This window comes from Hypanus sabinus, chromosome 2 (assembly GCF_030144855.1).
Source record: "Hypanus sabinus isolate sHypSab1 chromosome 2, sHypSab1.hap1, whole genome shotgun sequence".
In the NCBI taxonomy this organism is placed as follows: domain Eukaryota; kingdom Metazoa; phylum Chordata; class Chondrichthyes; order Myliobatiformes; family Dasyatidae; genus Hypanus; species Hypanus sabinus.
The window spans coordinates 22,331,004-22,349,547 of NC_082707.1; the positions used below are offsets into that span (position 1 = coordinate 22,331,004).

At 38.0% G+C, this 18,544-nt stretch overlaps 1 protein-coding gene across 1 annotated transcript in view; it reads right to left on the reverse strand.

Moving 5' to 3' along the window:
• Window positions 1-18,544, reverse strand: part of rnf13 (ring finger protein 13) — a 269,744-nt gene that overhangs the window by 140,514 nt on the left and 110,686 nt on the right. The window contains exon 4 of the mRNA XM_059993239.1: window positions 14,669-14,794. Coding sequence (XP_059849222.1) covers window positions 14,669-14,794 — 126 coding nt within the window. The remainder of the gene's footprint in view (window positions 1-14,668; window positions 14,795-18,544) is intronic.

Consider the following 18,544-nt stretch of genomic DNA (forward strand, 5'->3'; position numbering starts at 1 on the left):
AGGGGTAATCACTGGTGGAGAGTCCTGCAGCTCCTGCACCACCTCCTTGGTGGCAGCACTGAAAAGAGAGCATGTAATAAGCGGTGCTGCTTTCCTGTGACAATGCTTCATGTAGATATGCACAATGGTGGGGACGGCTTTACACATGCTGGACTACTAGGCCACATCCACTAATTTCTGTAGGATTTTCCATTCAAGGGCATTGCTGTTTCCATACCAGGCCAGTCAATATACTCTCTACCATACATCAAAAGACATTTATCAAAGTTCTCGATGTCATGCCGAATTTTTGCACAGTTTTCAATCTCCCTCCTGATTCATCACCACTTTTGATTCACCCTACAACTGGCATCGTCAGCAAATTTGAATATGGTGTTGGAGCTGTGCTTAGCAACTCAGTTGTGAGTAAGTGTGAAGTGAGTAGATCAGAGGGCTAAGCACACAGCCTTGAGGTGGACCTGTGCTGATGAAGACTGTGGAGGAGATGTTGCCAAACTGAACAAGTGAGGAAATCAAGGATCCAAATTGCAAAGAGGAGGTATAGAGGCCAAGGTCTTGAAGCTTATTGATTAGTTCTGATGGGATGATATTGAATGCTGAACTGGAGTTCACAGAGAGCATCCTGCTGTATTTATCTTTGCCGTCCAGATGTTCCAGGGTTAAGTGAAGAGATACTGAGATGGCACCTGCTGTGGACCTGTTGCTCCAGTAGGTAAATTAGAGCAGATTCAAGTTACTTCTCGGTTTTGAACTGAGTTTCGTAGGGCAAAGGACATGGAGCCAAGGTGGTAGGCTCATTAAGATGAGCTGGTAATCACTCATTGAACAGGCTCATGGAGTAGAATAGCCTGCTTGTGGTACTAAATTCAAAGAAAAACGTATGCAGATGTCAGAAATGCCAGAAGATGTTCTGTTGATCACAGAAGATGGTGTGGCAAAAGATGGAGAAAACATATTCCCTAGAGGGATGATTGTTGTAATCATATTTGAAATACAGAGTCTAGGCCATTTCATTTTCCTTTATGACTCATTTAGCAAAATGTTCAAATGATTGTTTCCATAATCTGTTTACAGTTACATGCAAAGAGATACAGAGAAAGCTTGATCACATACTGAGAACACTAAAGTTTTATTTCAAAGAAAGAGAGTGCAATATTCTGTATCATTAGTTCACAGGGTGCCAGTAAGCAGATGCAATTACAGATAAATACTGCACAGATTTGAAGAGAGCCATTTCTACACAGAAGAAATGACTTATATATCTAATTTTTGAAAGATATTTAGATGGATATGTGAAATGTCAGCATTACAATATGTACACTCAGTGGGCACTTTATCAGCTGCCTGTTGTACACTATAAAGTGGCCACTGAGTGAGTGTATGTTCATAGTCTTCTGCTGCTGTAGCCCATCCACCAAGATTCAAAGTGCGGTGCATTGAAAAATGCTCTTCTACACATCACTGTTGTAATCTGTGAATATTTGAATTACTGTCACCTTCCTGTCAGCTTGAACCAGTCTGGCCATTCTCCTCTGACCCCACTTATTAAAAGGCATTTTTTCCCACAGAACTGCCATTCACTAGATTTTTTTTTGTTTTTCCCCACCATTCTCTGTAAACTCTAGCAACTGTTATGCATGAAAATCCCAGCAGATCCGCAGTTTCTGAGATACTCAAACCATCCTGTCTGACACAATCATTCCACGGTCAAAGTAATTTCGACCACGTTTCTTCCCTCATTCTGACACTTGGTCTGTACAACAGCTGAATTTGCATGCTTTTATGCACTGATTTGCCTCCACTTGATTGGCTGATTAGATATTTGCATGAACGAGGACGTGTACAGGTGTACTTAATAAAGAAGCCACTGAGGGTGTATAGATAATATACCCTCGTGGTTAGTGCAAATGCTTCACAGTGCTAGCAATCACTGATCAGGGTTCAATTCTCACTGCTGACTGAAAGGAGTTTCTACATTCATCCTGTTGCAGCCCGTGCAGAATGTGGTCTGGCATTGTCCTGCTGAAATAAGCATGGACATCCCGGGAAGAGGCGTTGCCTTGATGGCAACAACTGTCTCTCTAAAATCCTAATATACGCCTCAGAGTCAATGGTACCTTCACATACATGCAACTCACCCATGCCGTGGGCACTGATGCACCCCTATACCATCACAGATGTTGGCTTTTGCACCTTTTGCTGATAACAATCAGGATGGTCGTTTTCATCTTTGGCATGGAGAACTCGACGTTTCTCTGAAAACTAGCTGAAATGTGGACTCATCTGACCACAGCACACGGTTCCATAATCTTTCGGTCTGTCTGAGATGAGCTCGGGCCCAGAGAACTCGCCGGCGTTTCTGCATAGAGTTGATGTATGGCTTCCTCCTTGCGTAATACAGTTTCAAGTTGCATTTCTGGATGCAGTGACAGACTGTGTTAAGTGACAATGGTTTTCTGAAGTACTACCGAGCCCAGGTGTCTATAATTGTCACAGTAGCATGACGGTTTCTTAGGCAGTGCAGTCTGAGGGCTCGAAGATCACACGCATTCAACAGTGGTTTCCGACCTTGCCCTTTACGCACTGAGATGTCTCTGAATTCTCTGAATCTTTTCACAATATTATGTACTGTAGATGCTGAAAGACCTAAATTCTCTGCAATCTTGCGTTGGGAAATGTTCCTTTTGAACTGACTAACAATTCCCTCACGAATTTTGGCACAAAGGGGTGAGCCACGACCCATCCTTGCTTGCAAAGACTGAGCCTTTGATGGATGCTACTTTTATACCCAGTCATGATACCTCACCTGCTACCAATTAGCTTGCTTAACGTGGAGTCTTCCAAACCAGTGTTACTTGAATATTCTGTGCACTTTTCAATCTTATTTTAACTCTGTCTCAATTTTTGTTGAGGGTGTTGCAGCCATCAAATTCTAAATTTGTCAATATTTACAAAATACAATTAAGTTGGTCAGTAAAACTATTGAAAATCTTTTCTTTGTACTTTTGTCAGTTAAATAAAGGTTCACGTGAATTAACATATCACAGATTTTTGTTTTTATTGCATTTTGGAAAATATCCCAACTTTTCTGGAAATGGGGTTTGTAAGTTGCGATGTTTTATTTCATTTTTCAATCTTTTTTATTGATTTTCAAATAAAGAATATACAAATACAAATCGAAAGAGGAGTTTAACAAGTAGATAATATAAAAGACATATAAACAGCAATATTAAAGACAAAAAGCATATAATATCAAACTCAAATAGGTAATATATTATGCTGTTATATATACAATGGTCAGAGAGAAATTACAACTCCTCATAGCAATCGTAAAAAAAAACTGAAAATTTTATTGATAGAGAAAGAAAAACCCCACTAACTAAACTAAAACAAAAAAGAGAGAAAGAAAAAAAAAAGAAAGGAAAAGAAAGATTGGGCAGTCCAAGTGAGGATAAACTTAAAAAAGAAAGAGAGAGGAAAAAAACACATCCTTCCAGTCATCTCCGAACCTTCATGGACAAGGATATACTCCAAAGAGAATAATGAAAAATACATAAAAGATAAATTAAATCATGTGAAAATATTGAATAAAGGGTCGCCAGACTTGTTCAAAATCAAAAGATGTATCAAATGTCCGGCTTCTAATTTTCTCCAAGCTTAAACATGACATGATGGAGGAGAGCCAATAGAAAACAGTGGGTCAGTTAGATTCTTTCCAGTGTAGCAAAATAGCTCTCCTAGCCAGTAAAGTTGAAAAAGCTATCACATGTTGGACCGAGGCAGACACTTTGCTTGCTTCCTCTGGGAAGATCCCAAAAATTGCTGGAAGTGGATTAGATTGAACATCCATATCTATAACTTTAGATAATATTCCAAACACATCCCTCAAAAATTATTTAAACTTACACATGACCAAAACATATGGGTTAGGGAGTAGCCACTTCTGCATTACAACTATCACAAATAGGGCATTATATTAGGAAAAACATGTGCCAATTTATCTTTGGACATATGGGTCCTATGTACTATCTTAAACTGAATTAAAATATGGCGTGCGCAGATAGATGAATTATTAACTAAATAATAAATTTTACTCCATTGGTTATCTGAGAGTGAATGTTGAAGTTCTACTTCCCAGGAGCGTTGAACCCTATCATTAGGTGATGTGTGAGCATTCATTCACTGTTTATAAATGATAGCTATTAATCGTTTTTGAAAAGGTTTAAACTGAAAAATAACATAAGCCAAATTTGAAGAGCAGATCAAGGGGTAATTTGGTAAAAAAATCACGTAAGAAATTCCTAACCTGTAGATACCTGAAAAAAATGTGTATTGGAGATATCATATTTATCCATTAACTGTGAAAAAGACATTAAATAGTCTTGTAAAAACAAATCAAAAAAAGTTTTTATTCCCTTAATTTTCCATGTTAGAAAAGCCTTATCCGAAGTTGATGATTTAAAAAAGAAATTAGAATAAACATTACTAGAAAGTAAAAAATCATTTAATTCAAAAAATCTACTAAATTGAAACCAAATTTTTAAAGTATGTTTAACAATAGGGTTAAGAGCTTGTTTACCTATTCTGGAGAATGGAAAGGGAAGAGGAGCTCCTAATGAAGAAGCTAACGAAAACCTCACTACTGAATTTTCCTCCAGCTGTAACCATGAAGGGCGATCTTGATCGTCTATACCACAAATCCAAAAAGTAATATAGCGAATATTAATTGCCCAATAATAAATTCTAAAGTTTGGTAAAGCCAGTCCTCCATCTTTTTTTGACTTTTGCAATAAAAATTTATTTACTCTGGAGCTTTTATTATTCCAAACATAAGACAAAATCAGACAGTCTATTTTATCAAAAAATGTTATTTGGAACAAAAGAGGGAACTGCTTGAAATATATATAAAAATTTCGGTAGAATAACCATTTTTATAGCATTTATTCAACCTATCAATGACATCAACATAGGTGACCATTTGGAAAGCACCTGTTGAGTATATTCAACTAAAGGGAAGAAGTTATACCTATATAGGTCTTTAAAATTTTTTGTAATTTTGATACCAAGGTAAGTAAAATGGTTTTTGGCAATATTAAAAGGTATTTGATCATAATAATCAAAATAATTATTTATAGGAAATAATTCACTTTTATGTAAATTAAGTTTATATCCAGAAAAAGTACCAAATTCCATAAATATAGATAACACAGAAGGAATAGATTTCTTAGGATTTGACATGTAAACTAATAAATCATCCGCGTATAACGAAATTTTATGTAACTTATCCCCTCTCCTAATACCCTGCACAGAATTAGAATCCCTAAGAGCAATAGCAGGTGGTTCTAAAGCCAAATTAAATAATAAAGGGCTAAGGGGACAGCCCTGACGGGTACCTCTATATAATCTAAAGTAAGGAAACTTTTGATTATTAGTTAAAACCACTGTTACCGGGGCATGATAAATCAATTTAATCCAGGAGATAAATTGAACCTCTTCAAAACCTGAAATAGATAAGGCCATTCCACCCTATCAAAGGCATCCAAAGATACAATACATTCAGATTCTTTGGTTGAGGGGGAATAATGATATTTAATCATCTTCAAATATTAAAATGTGAGTACCTATTTTTAATAAATCCTGTTTGATCATTTGAGATAACATTAGGCAAGATACTCTCAAGCCTATTTGCTAGAATCTTAGAGAGGATTTTAAAATCTACATTCAGTAAAGAAATAGGTCTATAGGATACACATTCCAGTGGGTCTCCCTTTTTTTGAATCAGTGAAATTAGTGCTTCATAAAAAGTTTTAGGAAGATTCCCAGAAGATGTAGAATCAGTGAACGTTTGATGAAGATGTGGTATAAGCGTTTCATGAAAGGTCTTATAAAATTCTACCGTATACCCATCTGGTCCCAGAGCTTTACCTAATTGCATAGAGGATATCTCCTCTTGTTTAATAGGTGCATCTAACATATCAGCATCTTGAATTGAAATTTGAGGTATGTTTAACCTTTGCAAAAATCTATTCATAGTGATATTACTATCAGAGAATTCAGATTTATAAAGATTAGAATAAAAGTCCATAAATATCTTACTAATTTTATAAGGACCTAATCTGTCTTCTGACCATCCCAGCCTTTAACTGACCAGCTAAAAGTTTAGCAGATTTTTCCCCATGTATATAAAATAAACTTTTAGATTTAAAAATTTGCTGTTCAATGGGAAAGGTCAGAAGTAAATCATACTGTGATTGAAGATCAACCCTTTCTTTATATAGGTCTTCAGTAGGTTTAACTGAATACGCTTTATCTATCTGTTTAATTTTATTAATAAGCACTGACAATTCCGCTTTAGTTTTCTTTCTCAAGGCTGCTGAATATGAGATTATCTGTCCCCAAAGAAAATATTTCAAGGTGTCCCATATAACCAGATTTGATATTCCTTCAGTTGTACTAAATTCAAAAAATATAGAAATTTGCTCCTTAATAAAATTAACAAAAGCTGGATCCTGTAACAAAACGGGGTTCAACCTCCAATGTGAGATTTTCAAAAATCTATCTGGGAGCTTAAGGGTTAACTTTAAAGCGCATGATCTGTAAGCGCAATGATGTCATATGCACATTAAACAACGGAGTTTAACAGATGTGTATCTAAAAAAAGTAATCAATTCGGGAATATTTGTGATGGACGTGTGAAAAAAAGGAGAAATCTTTATCATTGGGGTGTTTATATCTCCAAATATCAACAAGGCCATATTCTAATAAAAAAAAGTTAATACAAGCTGCCACTTTATTAGGAAGTGACAGATCGGTTGATGACCTGTCAATCGCCGGATTTAAGCAACAGTTAAAGTCACCACCCATGATCAGCTTATATTCATTGAGAATCGGTAACTCTGAAAAAAGTTTCTTAAAAAAATCAGAATTATCTACATTAGGTGCGTATACACACACCAGAGCTACCTTTTGCTCGCATAACAAACCAGTGACAATTAAATAACCTCCAATCAAATCAGTAGTAGTATTCAGGTGTACAAAAGGGGTTTGGGGACTAAGAAATATAGAGACGCCTCTTGTTTTACTATCCGACAATGAGTGAAAAGAGGCCCTTTCCAAAAGCGAAAAAATCTATCCCCATCCTGTTTTCATATATGATTTTCTTGTGCAAAATATCAGCATTAAGTGTTTTTAATTTCTTAAAAATCTTTTTACGCTTAATGGGATGATTGACACCATTCCAATTCCAAGATATTTAATTAATTTTATTAACATCCATGTTTAAAATTGAGTTTGATATTATATAAAAGAAATGTTACGCAAGTAGAGATTAAACCAAAAGGCGCGGGTACAACCAAAAGGAGTGACGCATTTACGAAAGAGAAATCCAGCAAAAGAACTGCCCAATCAAGAAAAAAACCTACTCTAATAGACCCCTCCCACCTCCCAATAGATAGAAAGGAAGAAACCAATAGGCTGGTCCCATGCTAACTAATCACCTTTAATCCTGTTCTCCAACTTGCAGCTCCATATATATAAAAAAGCAAAAATCCCACAGAAAATAGCCATAATAAAAGGCACAAACAGAATTAAACTACTATAATGTTGTGTCTAACATTAATAAAAACATAATCAACAACGGCCATCTTAGATTCAGCTGAAGTAGCTTAAACACATATTCAAAAGAAGGAATAAATCTGAGCAAATAATGTTACAAGGAATATTCTTTCTCTTGAAAAAGAAAAATAAATGAATATATGTATATAACAGACCTAAAACTATAAGTATTGAAACAAATAAAAAAAATAAAAAGATTAATACACAACAGGTCCTACATGGACCACTAAAATACAATACTATAAAGGTTCCCTACAAACCAGTTATATATGTAATAATTATTAATAAGATTTTTAAAAATTAAATCAACCACATCCCATACCAGAGAGTGAAAAGGTATAACATGTACTTAACTCAAAAGCTCCATAAACAACTCATACAGCAGATACTTCAAAATTGGCTATTGAATAATCAATGTAACTTTAATATTTTATTCAGTAGGCTTAACTTTAAAATTTTTAATACACTCCCATCCCTCGTAGATTCTCAATGGTTGAGATTTTTCAGGAAAAATTATCAGCTTTGCTGGAAAGCGAAAGGAGAAGTTTAAATCTAATTTCACTCATAACTTCTCGATATTTCTTTCTTTCGGCAAAGATTTCGGGGGTATAATCTTCAACTATACGAATGTGTGAAGAATTAAAGAGTAATGTCCGTTTCTTTCTGGCTTCTCGAAGAAAAGCTTCTTTAGTCGTGTAATAATGCAAAGAAAGTACAACTGCTCAAGGACGTAATTCGGCTGAACGGCGAGAGAATGGAATTCTGAGGGCTCTGTCGATTAAGGGACTAATTTCGACGGTCTCATTGAAAAGTGAATACAGCATATCTGAAAAGAATTTTAACAGATCGCCAGCTTCAGTATTATCAGGCAGTCCCAGAATACGCAGATTCCTCCGATGCCCTCTACTATCTAAATCAACCATTCTTTTCTTTGTTTTAGATAGTTCTGAGGTAATTTCATTGATTTTCTTTTCCATTGAAGATATCTTCATTCCTTGATCTTTAATAGTTTGCTTGAATAAATCATGCTCGCTCTCAATTTGGGTTGTAGTCTGCTGAAGTGTTTGAAGTTGAGAATTCAAGTTTTTCAGCGAGTCTTGAATCATAGAAATAGCTTTTTCAAGCTTCCCGTTTGAATCGGTCAGTTTATCAATTTTAATGCTAAGCGATCCGAATTCCGACTTCATGTCTTGTATTGAAGAAAATATTCCCGCTAGTGTAACAGGTTCCTCTGTTTTCTTTGTTTGTTCTGTTTACTCCATTTCAGGGAAAGTCTTGCCGCTTCTTAATTTAATACCAGAACGACTTTTTTCGGCCATTGTAATTAAGTCGTAAAATCCTTCAGTAGAAGTAGTAAGTCATTAGAACTAAAAGGGATCTGTTAGTGGAATATAAAATTTATTAAAAGAGAGAGAACCACTAGAAATGTGACCTACTGCACATGCTGCAAAGATGGAGAATCCGCGATGTTTCGATGTATGGGTGACACATTAACCTTTTCCCTTTCAACAGACATCATCACAAGGCTAAACAACTTCAGCAGGCATTTCAGTTTAAAATATAAATTTGATGCATTCCATATTATGGATAGCCTGAAAAAGATAATTTTGCACACCACAGAGTAAAAGGTGTTCGAGCACAGAGAGGAAGCAATGGTTCTCACTCTTCTCACACCAATTACTTTTCTGGGATTCACTGCTCCCTTGGGATCAGAAACTGAAACATTGAATGTGCATCTATGTGAAAACAGTAATTTGCATCCACTCAATGAATGCGGCTAACTTGCTATAGGGAATATTGCACTCTCATTCTCTGAAATGGAAGTTCAATTTTACTGAGCAGTCACAGTAAGTGATCAGACTTCCCTGACTGAAAACACATTATGGAATCATTAAATTGCTTTGACATTTTGTTAAACAAGTAAAAAAGGATACAGAAATTGGTCCAGACTGTGAATCTCAATTGTCATTTCAGCAATCAGCTCTCCAAGGAAGATGTTATCTTCACCTTTGCCCACTCACCTTCCACAATCTTCAGTACATCATCCAGTATTTCAAACAACTCTGGTATGATGATGCTGCTACAAAGCACCTTCTTCCAGCTTCTAGAAAACACTCTTCCACAGAGGCTGGGTGAGACTAGAAGCAGAAGTCAGGGGTTAAAGGTGAAAGGTGAAATGTTTAAAGGGTCCATGAGAGGCTCCATGGGTATTCATAGGCTGAAGGGTGGTAGTGGGGATGAGCTCCTACTGTTAAACAAATGCTCTTCATGGCGTGTGTCTCACACAGCCTCTGACAACCAAGTCCAACTCCTGGCCTTCACGTGTGGCATAGTTCTTATGCCCAATGGAGCCGTTCTCACTGACAGGAGAAGGGGCAAAGGTGGACCACTGGCACCTTAAAACCAGTTGCTCTGGGCAGATGGAGCTCGTTAACCACATCCAGGGAAAACTCCAATTTCAAACCTCTGCTGCCATGTGGCTATACTCGCTCATGGGAAAGGCTTTGGGAGTGAACCCCGAGGAAAAATTTGGAGTCAGAGTCCCGAAGGTGGCTGACTGCTGGACCCAGCACCGGCACGGCAACTCCTGCGATGCTGCTGGCATCAAACTGGACCGACTTCCGTCGTTCCTTCGGACCTGTCATCGGCATGGAGAGGGTGGCAATGGGCAACAGACGGATCTCCATATCACTTCTGCCCTGGAGAGACCACTCCCAGTGACTACCAGAGGCGCAGTACCCATGGTCAACCACGGCCAACAGAGGCCACATCATGAGAGGGAACCTCTTTGCTCAGAGGGTGGCGTGAGCGTGGCACAAGCTGCTAGCAGAAGCAGTGGATGCAGGTTTCATTTTAAAGTTTAAGAGAAGTTTGGATAGATACATGATTGGGTGGGATGATGGAAGATTACAGTCTGGGTGCAGGTTGACAGGACAAGGCAGAATAATATTTTGGCATGGACTATACAAGCTGAAGAACCTGCTTTTGTGCTGTCGTGTTCTATGACTCTTATGACCTGGCTGATTTGTCCATATCAAAAACCACAGTTCTCACAGCATCTCCTGTGCAAAAGAGTCCTGGAATAAAATGCTCAATACAACATCCACCTTTCAGCTTCTCTCTTCTCTCTATCCAGGGTACCAAACATATCTTACAGCAAAGTAATGCCCAGGACAATAAAGTCTTCCCGCATTTATCAAGGAAACAAAATGCAGATTGGCCAAAATGCCTTACAATAGATCTGTTAAATTCACAACTGCAACCCCAAGATAACACTTTAAGTTTCCTTCCCATTCTACATCAACAGTGCTGAGGTTAAGGGTTGACAGTTTCAAAACCCACAGCCAAGAAAGTTCACCAATGCTTCTACTTCAGGAGGCAAAAGAAATTTATTGTCTCTGTCAACCCTTACAAAATTTTAATCGTTGCACCATGGCCTCAGAATAAAGGTACATACATTTAGAACAGAGGCGAGATCAAATTTCTTTAGCCTGAATGTGATGAATCTGTGGATTAATTGCCATGTGTGGCTGTGGTGGCCAAATCACTGGGATTATTTAAAGCAGAGGTTGATAGATTCTTGGTTAGTCAGGGCGTCAAAGGTAACGGGGAGAAAGCAGGAAAATGGGGTTGAAAGGGATAGCAAATCAGCCACAATGGAATGACAGAGCAGAGTCAATAGACCGAGTGGCATTATACTACTCCTATTTCTTATGGACTGAGAGAAAACATACAATCTGGAGCCATAAGGACCTGGTACAAAAACTGCTTTGCATATGACCACAAGGAACTGCACAGAGCTGTGTACACAGCTCGGTACATCACAGGAATCAGCCTCCCCTTCAAGGACTGCTTAATACTTCTCACTGTCTCAGTAACCCCACCAATGGTGAACATTCTCTCTTTTCCTCTCTCCCATCAGGCAGAAGACACAAAAGCAACACACAGAATGCTGTAGGAAGACAGCAAACCAGGCAAATCCATGGAAATGAACAAATAGTCCATGTTTCGGGCCAAGATCCTTCTTCAAGACTGGAAAAGATGAAGATATCAGAATAAAAAGATCGGGGGGGGGGGGAGGGAGAGGAGAAGAAGCTAGGTGATGGGTGACAGAATATAAGGTGTTCTCCTCCACTGTGAGGGTGATCTCATTGTGGCAGAAGAAGAGGCCATGACTGACGTGTTGGAATGGGAATAGGAATCAGAATTAATATGATGGGGCACTGGGAGCGGAGGTGTTCGACAAAGTGGTTCCTCAACTCATGACGGGTCTCACCAATGTAGAGAAGGCCACAACAACAACCTCTTACTCAATGTCAACAAGACCAAGCAGCTGATTACAGACTTCAGGAGGAGGAAACAAGAAGTCCATGAGCCAGTCCTCATCAGGGGATGAGAGGTGGAAAAGATCAGCAACTTTAAATTCTTCAGTGTTATCATTTCAGAGAACCTGTCCTCAGCCCAGCACACTAGTACCATTGCAAAGAAAACACAGCAGCACCTCTACTTTCTTAAAAGTTTGTAAAGATTCAGCATGACATTCAAAACTTTGACAAACTTCTATAGATAAGTGGTGGAGAGTACATTGACAGGCTGCATCACACCCTGGTATAGAAATTCCAATGCCCTTGAATGGAAAATCCCACTAAAAATAGTGGATATGGCCGAGTCCATCATGGATAAAGCCTCCTCACCATTGAGCATATCTACTTGGAGCGCAGTCACAGGAAAGCAGCATCCATCAAGGACCCCCACCACCCAGGTCATGCTCTCTTCTTGCTGCTGCCATTGGGAAGGTACAGGAACCTCAGGGCTCACATCACCCAGGTTCAGGAACAGTCATTTCCCCTCAACCATCAGGCTCGTGAACCAGTGGGGATAACTTCACTCGCACCATCACTGAACTGTTCACACAACCTGTTCACTTTCAAGGACTCTTCTTCTCATGCTCTTAATAGTTATTGCTTACATATCAATATTATTATTCCTTTTTTCGTTCCTATTTGTCTTTTGTACACTAGTTGTTTGACTGCCCTGTTGGGCTTAGGTTAGGGTAAGGATTCGGACTTTCATTAATTCTATTATGGTTCTCAGATTACTGAGTATACCTGCAAGGAAACAAACCTCGGGGTTATATATGGTGACATATGCAGTATGTACTTAGATGTTGGCAGCATGCACTCAAAGTTAAATAGGGATCATTGGATCCTGTCCATGTAGGTTTCTTCATGGTAGTTTCAATTGTTGCCATTTTTTTAAAAAAAACAAGGAAACAAGGACATACAGTAAATGCAGAAAGGTGCTGGAAAGGGGCCTTTCCACGGAAGATCCCACCCACTCTGCTCATGGACTTTTTGTCTGTCTCCCATCAAGTAGGAGGCTATGTAGCACCCACGCCAAGACAACCAGACTCAAAAATAGTTACTTTCCCCAAACAGTAAGGCTAACCAACACCTCCACCCAATAAACCACCACTCCACACACCCCCAACCACCATTACTTCATCATTTCCTGTCAGTCACCTTATGTTCGCACAGCTCTGGGCTTAGGGTCACTTCATAGACATACATACAAACAATCTATCTTGTGTATTTACATATATTGTTTTTTTTATGATTGTGTCCTTCATCTTTTTTTGTGCTGCATCAGATCCACACTAACAATTATTTTTTTCCATTACACTTATGTACTGGAAATGACATTAAACAATCTTGAATTAGTTGGTCAAGAACGAGTTGGGATGAAGGGCCTGTTTTTAATGCTACATTTCTCCATTAGTTCTGTTGCCCTGTAATTTTAAAATGTTGGTCATAGCTGTAATACATTATAGAAAGCAGAGAGCATGGGCAAATGACTGATACAAAGGGGAAGAATTCAAATAGGGCAAATTAAGCAGGTTACTTCCCCTTCCCCCTCTCCTGGAGAACATTTACATTTTCTTTTTTACTTTTAGTGAGGTACATTCAAATAGTGTGATGGCATGATGACGTATACCATTCACTTAATTTTACATAAAATGAATTACTTAAACAAAGAATAAGTAGTCAAACAAAATATTTACAATATTACTCAAGTATTACTGAAATATTAAATACACAATGGCTTCCTTGCACAATCTGTTTACAATTCAAGCACTCACATGCTGAATGAACTAAACTTCTAACTCCAAGGGTTGTGTGCCATATTTGTCAGTCATGTTACATTTACAAGTGTCAATGTTTTTCTGGTGATAAGACAGATTTTTGAATGTATGAGAACATTCACTGAATGACAAAGTTACTTTAAACCAAGGAAGTCAAAGATAGTATGTGTTTGCATTTATATTTGGGTTTAGATTTAAATATTTAACTGGCATCTGACCTCCAGTATTTTGGGTTTGCTGCTCAATATTTACAGCATCTGCAGAATCTCATGCTTAAAATTTAAGAATCTGATTGATGTACACAAAAAAAAGCATACAAGAATAAAGCAATACAAATCTTTCTCCAGACTTGACTGCATGTATGCCTTACTTCCAACTGGTAAGTGCAGCAATTTTATTAGTGATCTATCTCTGTGCAACTGTCTTTACTAAGATGGCCTTTCATACCCAGTACCACTATTTTGTTTTACAGGTACATTTCCAGTAGGACACACAACAATTCATAATCACAAACTGAACTGATGTCAAAATTGTCCCTGTGAGCACACAGTTGTGTTCTGCCATATGAAGCTCCTTACGAAATACTCTTTACGAGTCAGCATTTAAAATCACTCCCAGTCAAGTAGGCAGGCAGGCTGAATTCTTTGGGTCAGCATTTCATTAACCAGTGATAGATACATCTAGTTGAGAAAGACTTTCCACTTGCAAAGCATTTTCTGCCCCATTTCCCAGCCCAATATGCTTACTGAAGGTACATATCAGTTATCACAGTACCAGTCAGGTTTTTCATTAACCTGACTACATTATATGGTGTTCATGTGATCATCAAAAGCTGAACTGGAAACATTCAAGTGAACTTAAACCCAGTTAAAATCCACGCAAACGTTTTTGAAAGTCCCAATGGTAACTTACCTTGATATCAAAATTGCAGTCAAATCTTCTAATCAGAACAATGAAATTGACAGAGGTGTTTTCCATTACTGGTGGGGAGATAATAGGTTCACAAGCATTCTTTGGTCTTGAATACACAAGAAAACCCTAGAGATAAAATAAGAACAAAAATAAGGGGAAGTAGTTTAGTATTCTTAAAATGCACATCTTAATTTTGATAGAATGAGAGGCAGATAAAAATAATCGGTCAAAGTTATTATTATTATTAACTTTGTCACCAAACAATTGATACTAGAGCGTACAATCATCACAGCGATATTTGATTCTGCGCTTCGCACTCCCTAGAGTACAAATCGATAGTAGATATAATAAAAATTTTAATTATAAATCATACATAAAAAATAAAAAGTAGAAAAGGGAAAGTAAGGTAGCGCAAGTCAGGTCCGGGTATTTGGAAGGTACAGCCCAGATCCGGGTCAGGATCCGTTCAGCAGTCTTATCACAGTTGGAAAAAAGTTGTTCCCAAATCTGGCCGTATGAGTCTTCAAGCTCCTGAACCTTTTCCCGGAGGGAAGAGGTGTGTTGGCTGGGTGGGTCGTGTCCTAGATTATCCTGGCAGCACTGCTCCGACACCGTGCGATGTAAAGTGAGTCCAAGTACGGAAGATTGGTTTGTGTGACGTGCTAGGCTGTGTTCACGATCTTCTGCAGCTCAAACTTACACTCAAAATTACATACAAAAGTACACTCAAAATTACGTGTTTCACTTGTCAGAAGATTGTTTTTCTCATTTCCTATCTTGATGCAGAAAATTGCAAATTTGCCTCCCCAGCATCAAGGATCCCCAGCATCAAGCCATCCCCAGCAAAAGGCGATGGCTCAAAAAGGAGGCATCCTTCATTAAGGACCCCTATCACCCATGGCATGCCCTTTGGTCATTGCTACCATCAAGGAGGCAATGCAGGAGCCTGAAGACACATATTCAATACTTCAGGAATAGCTGCTTCTTCTCCATTACCAGATTTCTGAATGGATAATGAATGCATGTGCACTACCTCATTATTTTCTTACTCTCTTTTTCCACTACTTATGCAATTTAATATTTTAATATATGTATATATTATAGTAATTTATAGGTTTATTATGTATTGTACTGTACGGCTACCCAAAACAACAAATTTCATGACATATGCCAATGATATTAAGTCTGATTCTGATTCTGCTTGTCCAAATCTGTTGAAGTTGCTATTGACTACACATATTTCTGGGTAACAGCCAGCTTTTGATTATTCACAGCCACCTTCTTGCATTTTCAGATAACACATATCCAAACTGGTCAGAAGATGCCCCAGTTATCCTGCATGAACAGTATCATCAAGCAGCAATTACTCGATTATGACACACTGACTGATGCACTGCGCACCTTCCACTCAAACTGCTCAGCAGAATTCAAAGGATAAAGCGAAAGCAACTTCCCTCCACATCAACGGAGCAGTTTATGTTGGTGAAGTCAATGGGAATGAAAGGTGAATGAGGTAGAGTCACATTTGAATCCTTTTTATCCCTACCCCTACGTTACTGGAGTTCATCAGGTCAGTGATCATGGTCAGAATTTGCTGGAACCCTCTCTACTTCAAAGTTAAGTTATTAATAAAAATATGTATACCATATACAAACCCCATTTCCAGAAAAGTTGGGATAGTTTCCAAAGTGCAATAAAAACAAAAATCTGTGATATGTTAATTCACGTGAACCTTTATTTAACTGACAAAAGTACAAAGAAAAGATTTTCAATAGTTTTACTGACCAACTTAATTGTATTTTGTAAATAAACACAAACTTAGAATTTGATGGCTGCAACACACTCAACAAAAGTTGGGACAGAGGCATGCTTACCATTGTGTTACATCACCTTTCCTTTTAATAACACTATTTAATCATTTTGGAACTGAGGATACTAATTGTAGTAGATTTGCAATTGGAAATTTTGTCCATTCTTGCTTGATATAACACTTCAGCTGCTCAACAGTCCATGGTCTCAGTTGTCTGATTGTCCTGTTCATGATGCGCCATACATTTTTAATAGGAGATAGATCTGGACTGGCAGCAGGCCAGTCAAGCACACGCACTCTGTGTCTACAAAGCCACGCTGTTGTAGCCCATGCAGAATGTGATCTGGCATTGTCCTGCTGAAATAAGCCTGGACGTCCCAGGAAGAGACGTCGCCTTGATGGCAACATATGTCTCTCTAAAATCTTAATATACGCCTCAGGGTCAATGGTACCTTCACATACATGCAACTCACCCATGCCGTGGGCACTGATGCACCCCTATACCATCACAGATGTTGGCTTTTGCACCTTTCGCTGATAACAATCAGGATGGTCGTTTTCACCTTTGACGCGGAGAACTCGACATCCGTTGTTTCCGAAAACTAGCGGAAACGTGGACTCATCTGACCACAGCACATGGTTCCAGTCTTTCAGTCCATCTGAGATGAGCTTGGGCCCAGAGAACTCGCCGGCGATTCTGCATAGAGTTGATGTATGGCTTCCTCCTTGCGTAATACAGTTTCAAGTTGCATTTCTGGATGCAGTGATGGACTGTGTTAAGTGACAATGGTTTTCCAAAGAACTCCCGAGCCCAGGTGGCTATAATTGTCACAGCAGCATGACGGTTTCTTAGGCAGTGCCGAGGGAGGGGGAGAGGGGGAGAGGGGGAAAGGGGGAGAGGGAGAGAGAGGGAGAGAGAGAGAGAAAGAGAGAAAGAGAGAAAGAAAGAAAGAAAGAAAGAAAGCCTGGATATCAGAAGATCCCCACATGCTCCATGGAGTTCGTAATAGCTTTAGTATATATATTTATTTCTTTCCCCAAATAACCAATAATTTTATCTTCAGAGCACCTATATATTTAATCCTATCTTTTGTAAATAAGGGCGCCAAATTTTCAGAAATATTTCAATTTTATCTCTTAAATTATAAGTAATTTTTTCAAGTGGAATGCAGCTGAAAATTTCATTCTTCCAGCGATCTATACTTAAGTATGAATCCGATTTCCAAGTAACTGCAATGGCCTTTTTGGCTACTGTCAATGCAATTTTTATGAATTCTTTCTGATATTTATTCAGTTTGGATTTCGGTTTTATCCCTTCAATATGGCCTAGTAAAAATAATGCTGGATTATGTGGAAGTTATGTTCCAACAATTTGTTCCAATAAAACTCTTAAATTTGTCCAAAAAGGTTGAATTTTAAAACAAGACCAAGTAGAGTGTAAAAAAGTACCAAATTCGGGCGGAAAACCATCCTCTCCTGGGGATTTATTACTCTGAAGTGATCCTAAAGCTTCTTCGACCTCTTTTAATGTAAAGGGCATATCTAATCCCTTCTGTTCTTCCGAATTCAATTTTGGAGGAGTTATTTGTGATAAAAACCTTTCTATCTTGACATTATCATTTTGTGATTCTGATAGATAAAATTCTTAAAAGTTTCATAAATTTCTAAAGGTTTATAAGTAATCTTATTTACACTTGTTCTAATTGCATTTATCGTTTTGGAAATCTGGTCTGTTTTTAACTGCCAAGCAAGAATTTTTTGTGATCTTTCACCAAGTTCGTAATATCTCTGTTTAGTTTTCATAATTGCTTTTTCTGTTCGGTATGTCTGAAGTGTATTATATTGTAACTTCTTGTTAACAAGTTGTCTTCATTTTTCTTCGGTCATATATCTTTGAGATTCTTTTTCTAATTTTGTAATCTCTTTTTCCAATTGATCTATTTCTACCATATATTCCTTAATTTTTGAAGTATAACTTATTATCTGGCCACTCAAATACGCCTTCATTGCTTCCCATACTATAAATTTATCATCAACTGAATGTAAATTTGTATCTTAAAAAAAAC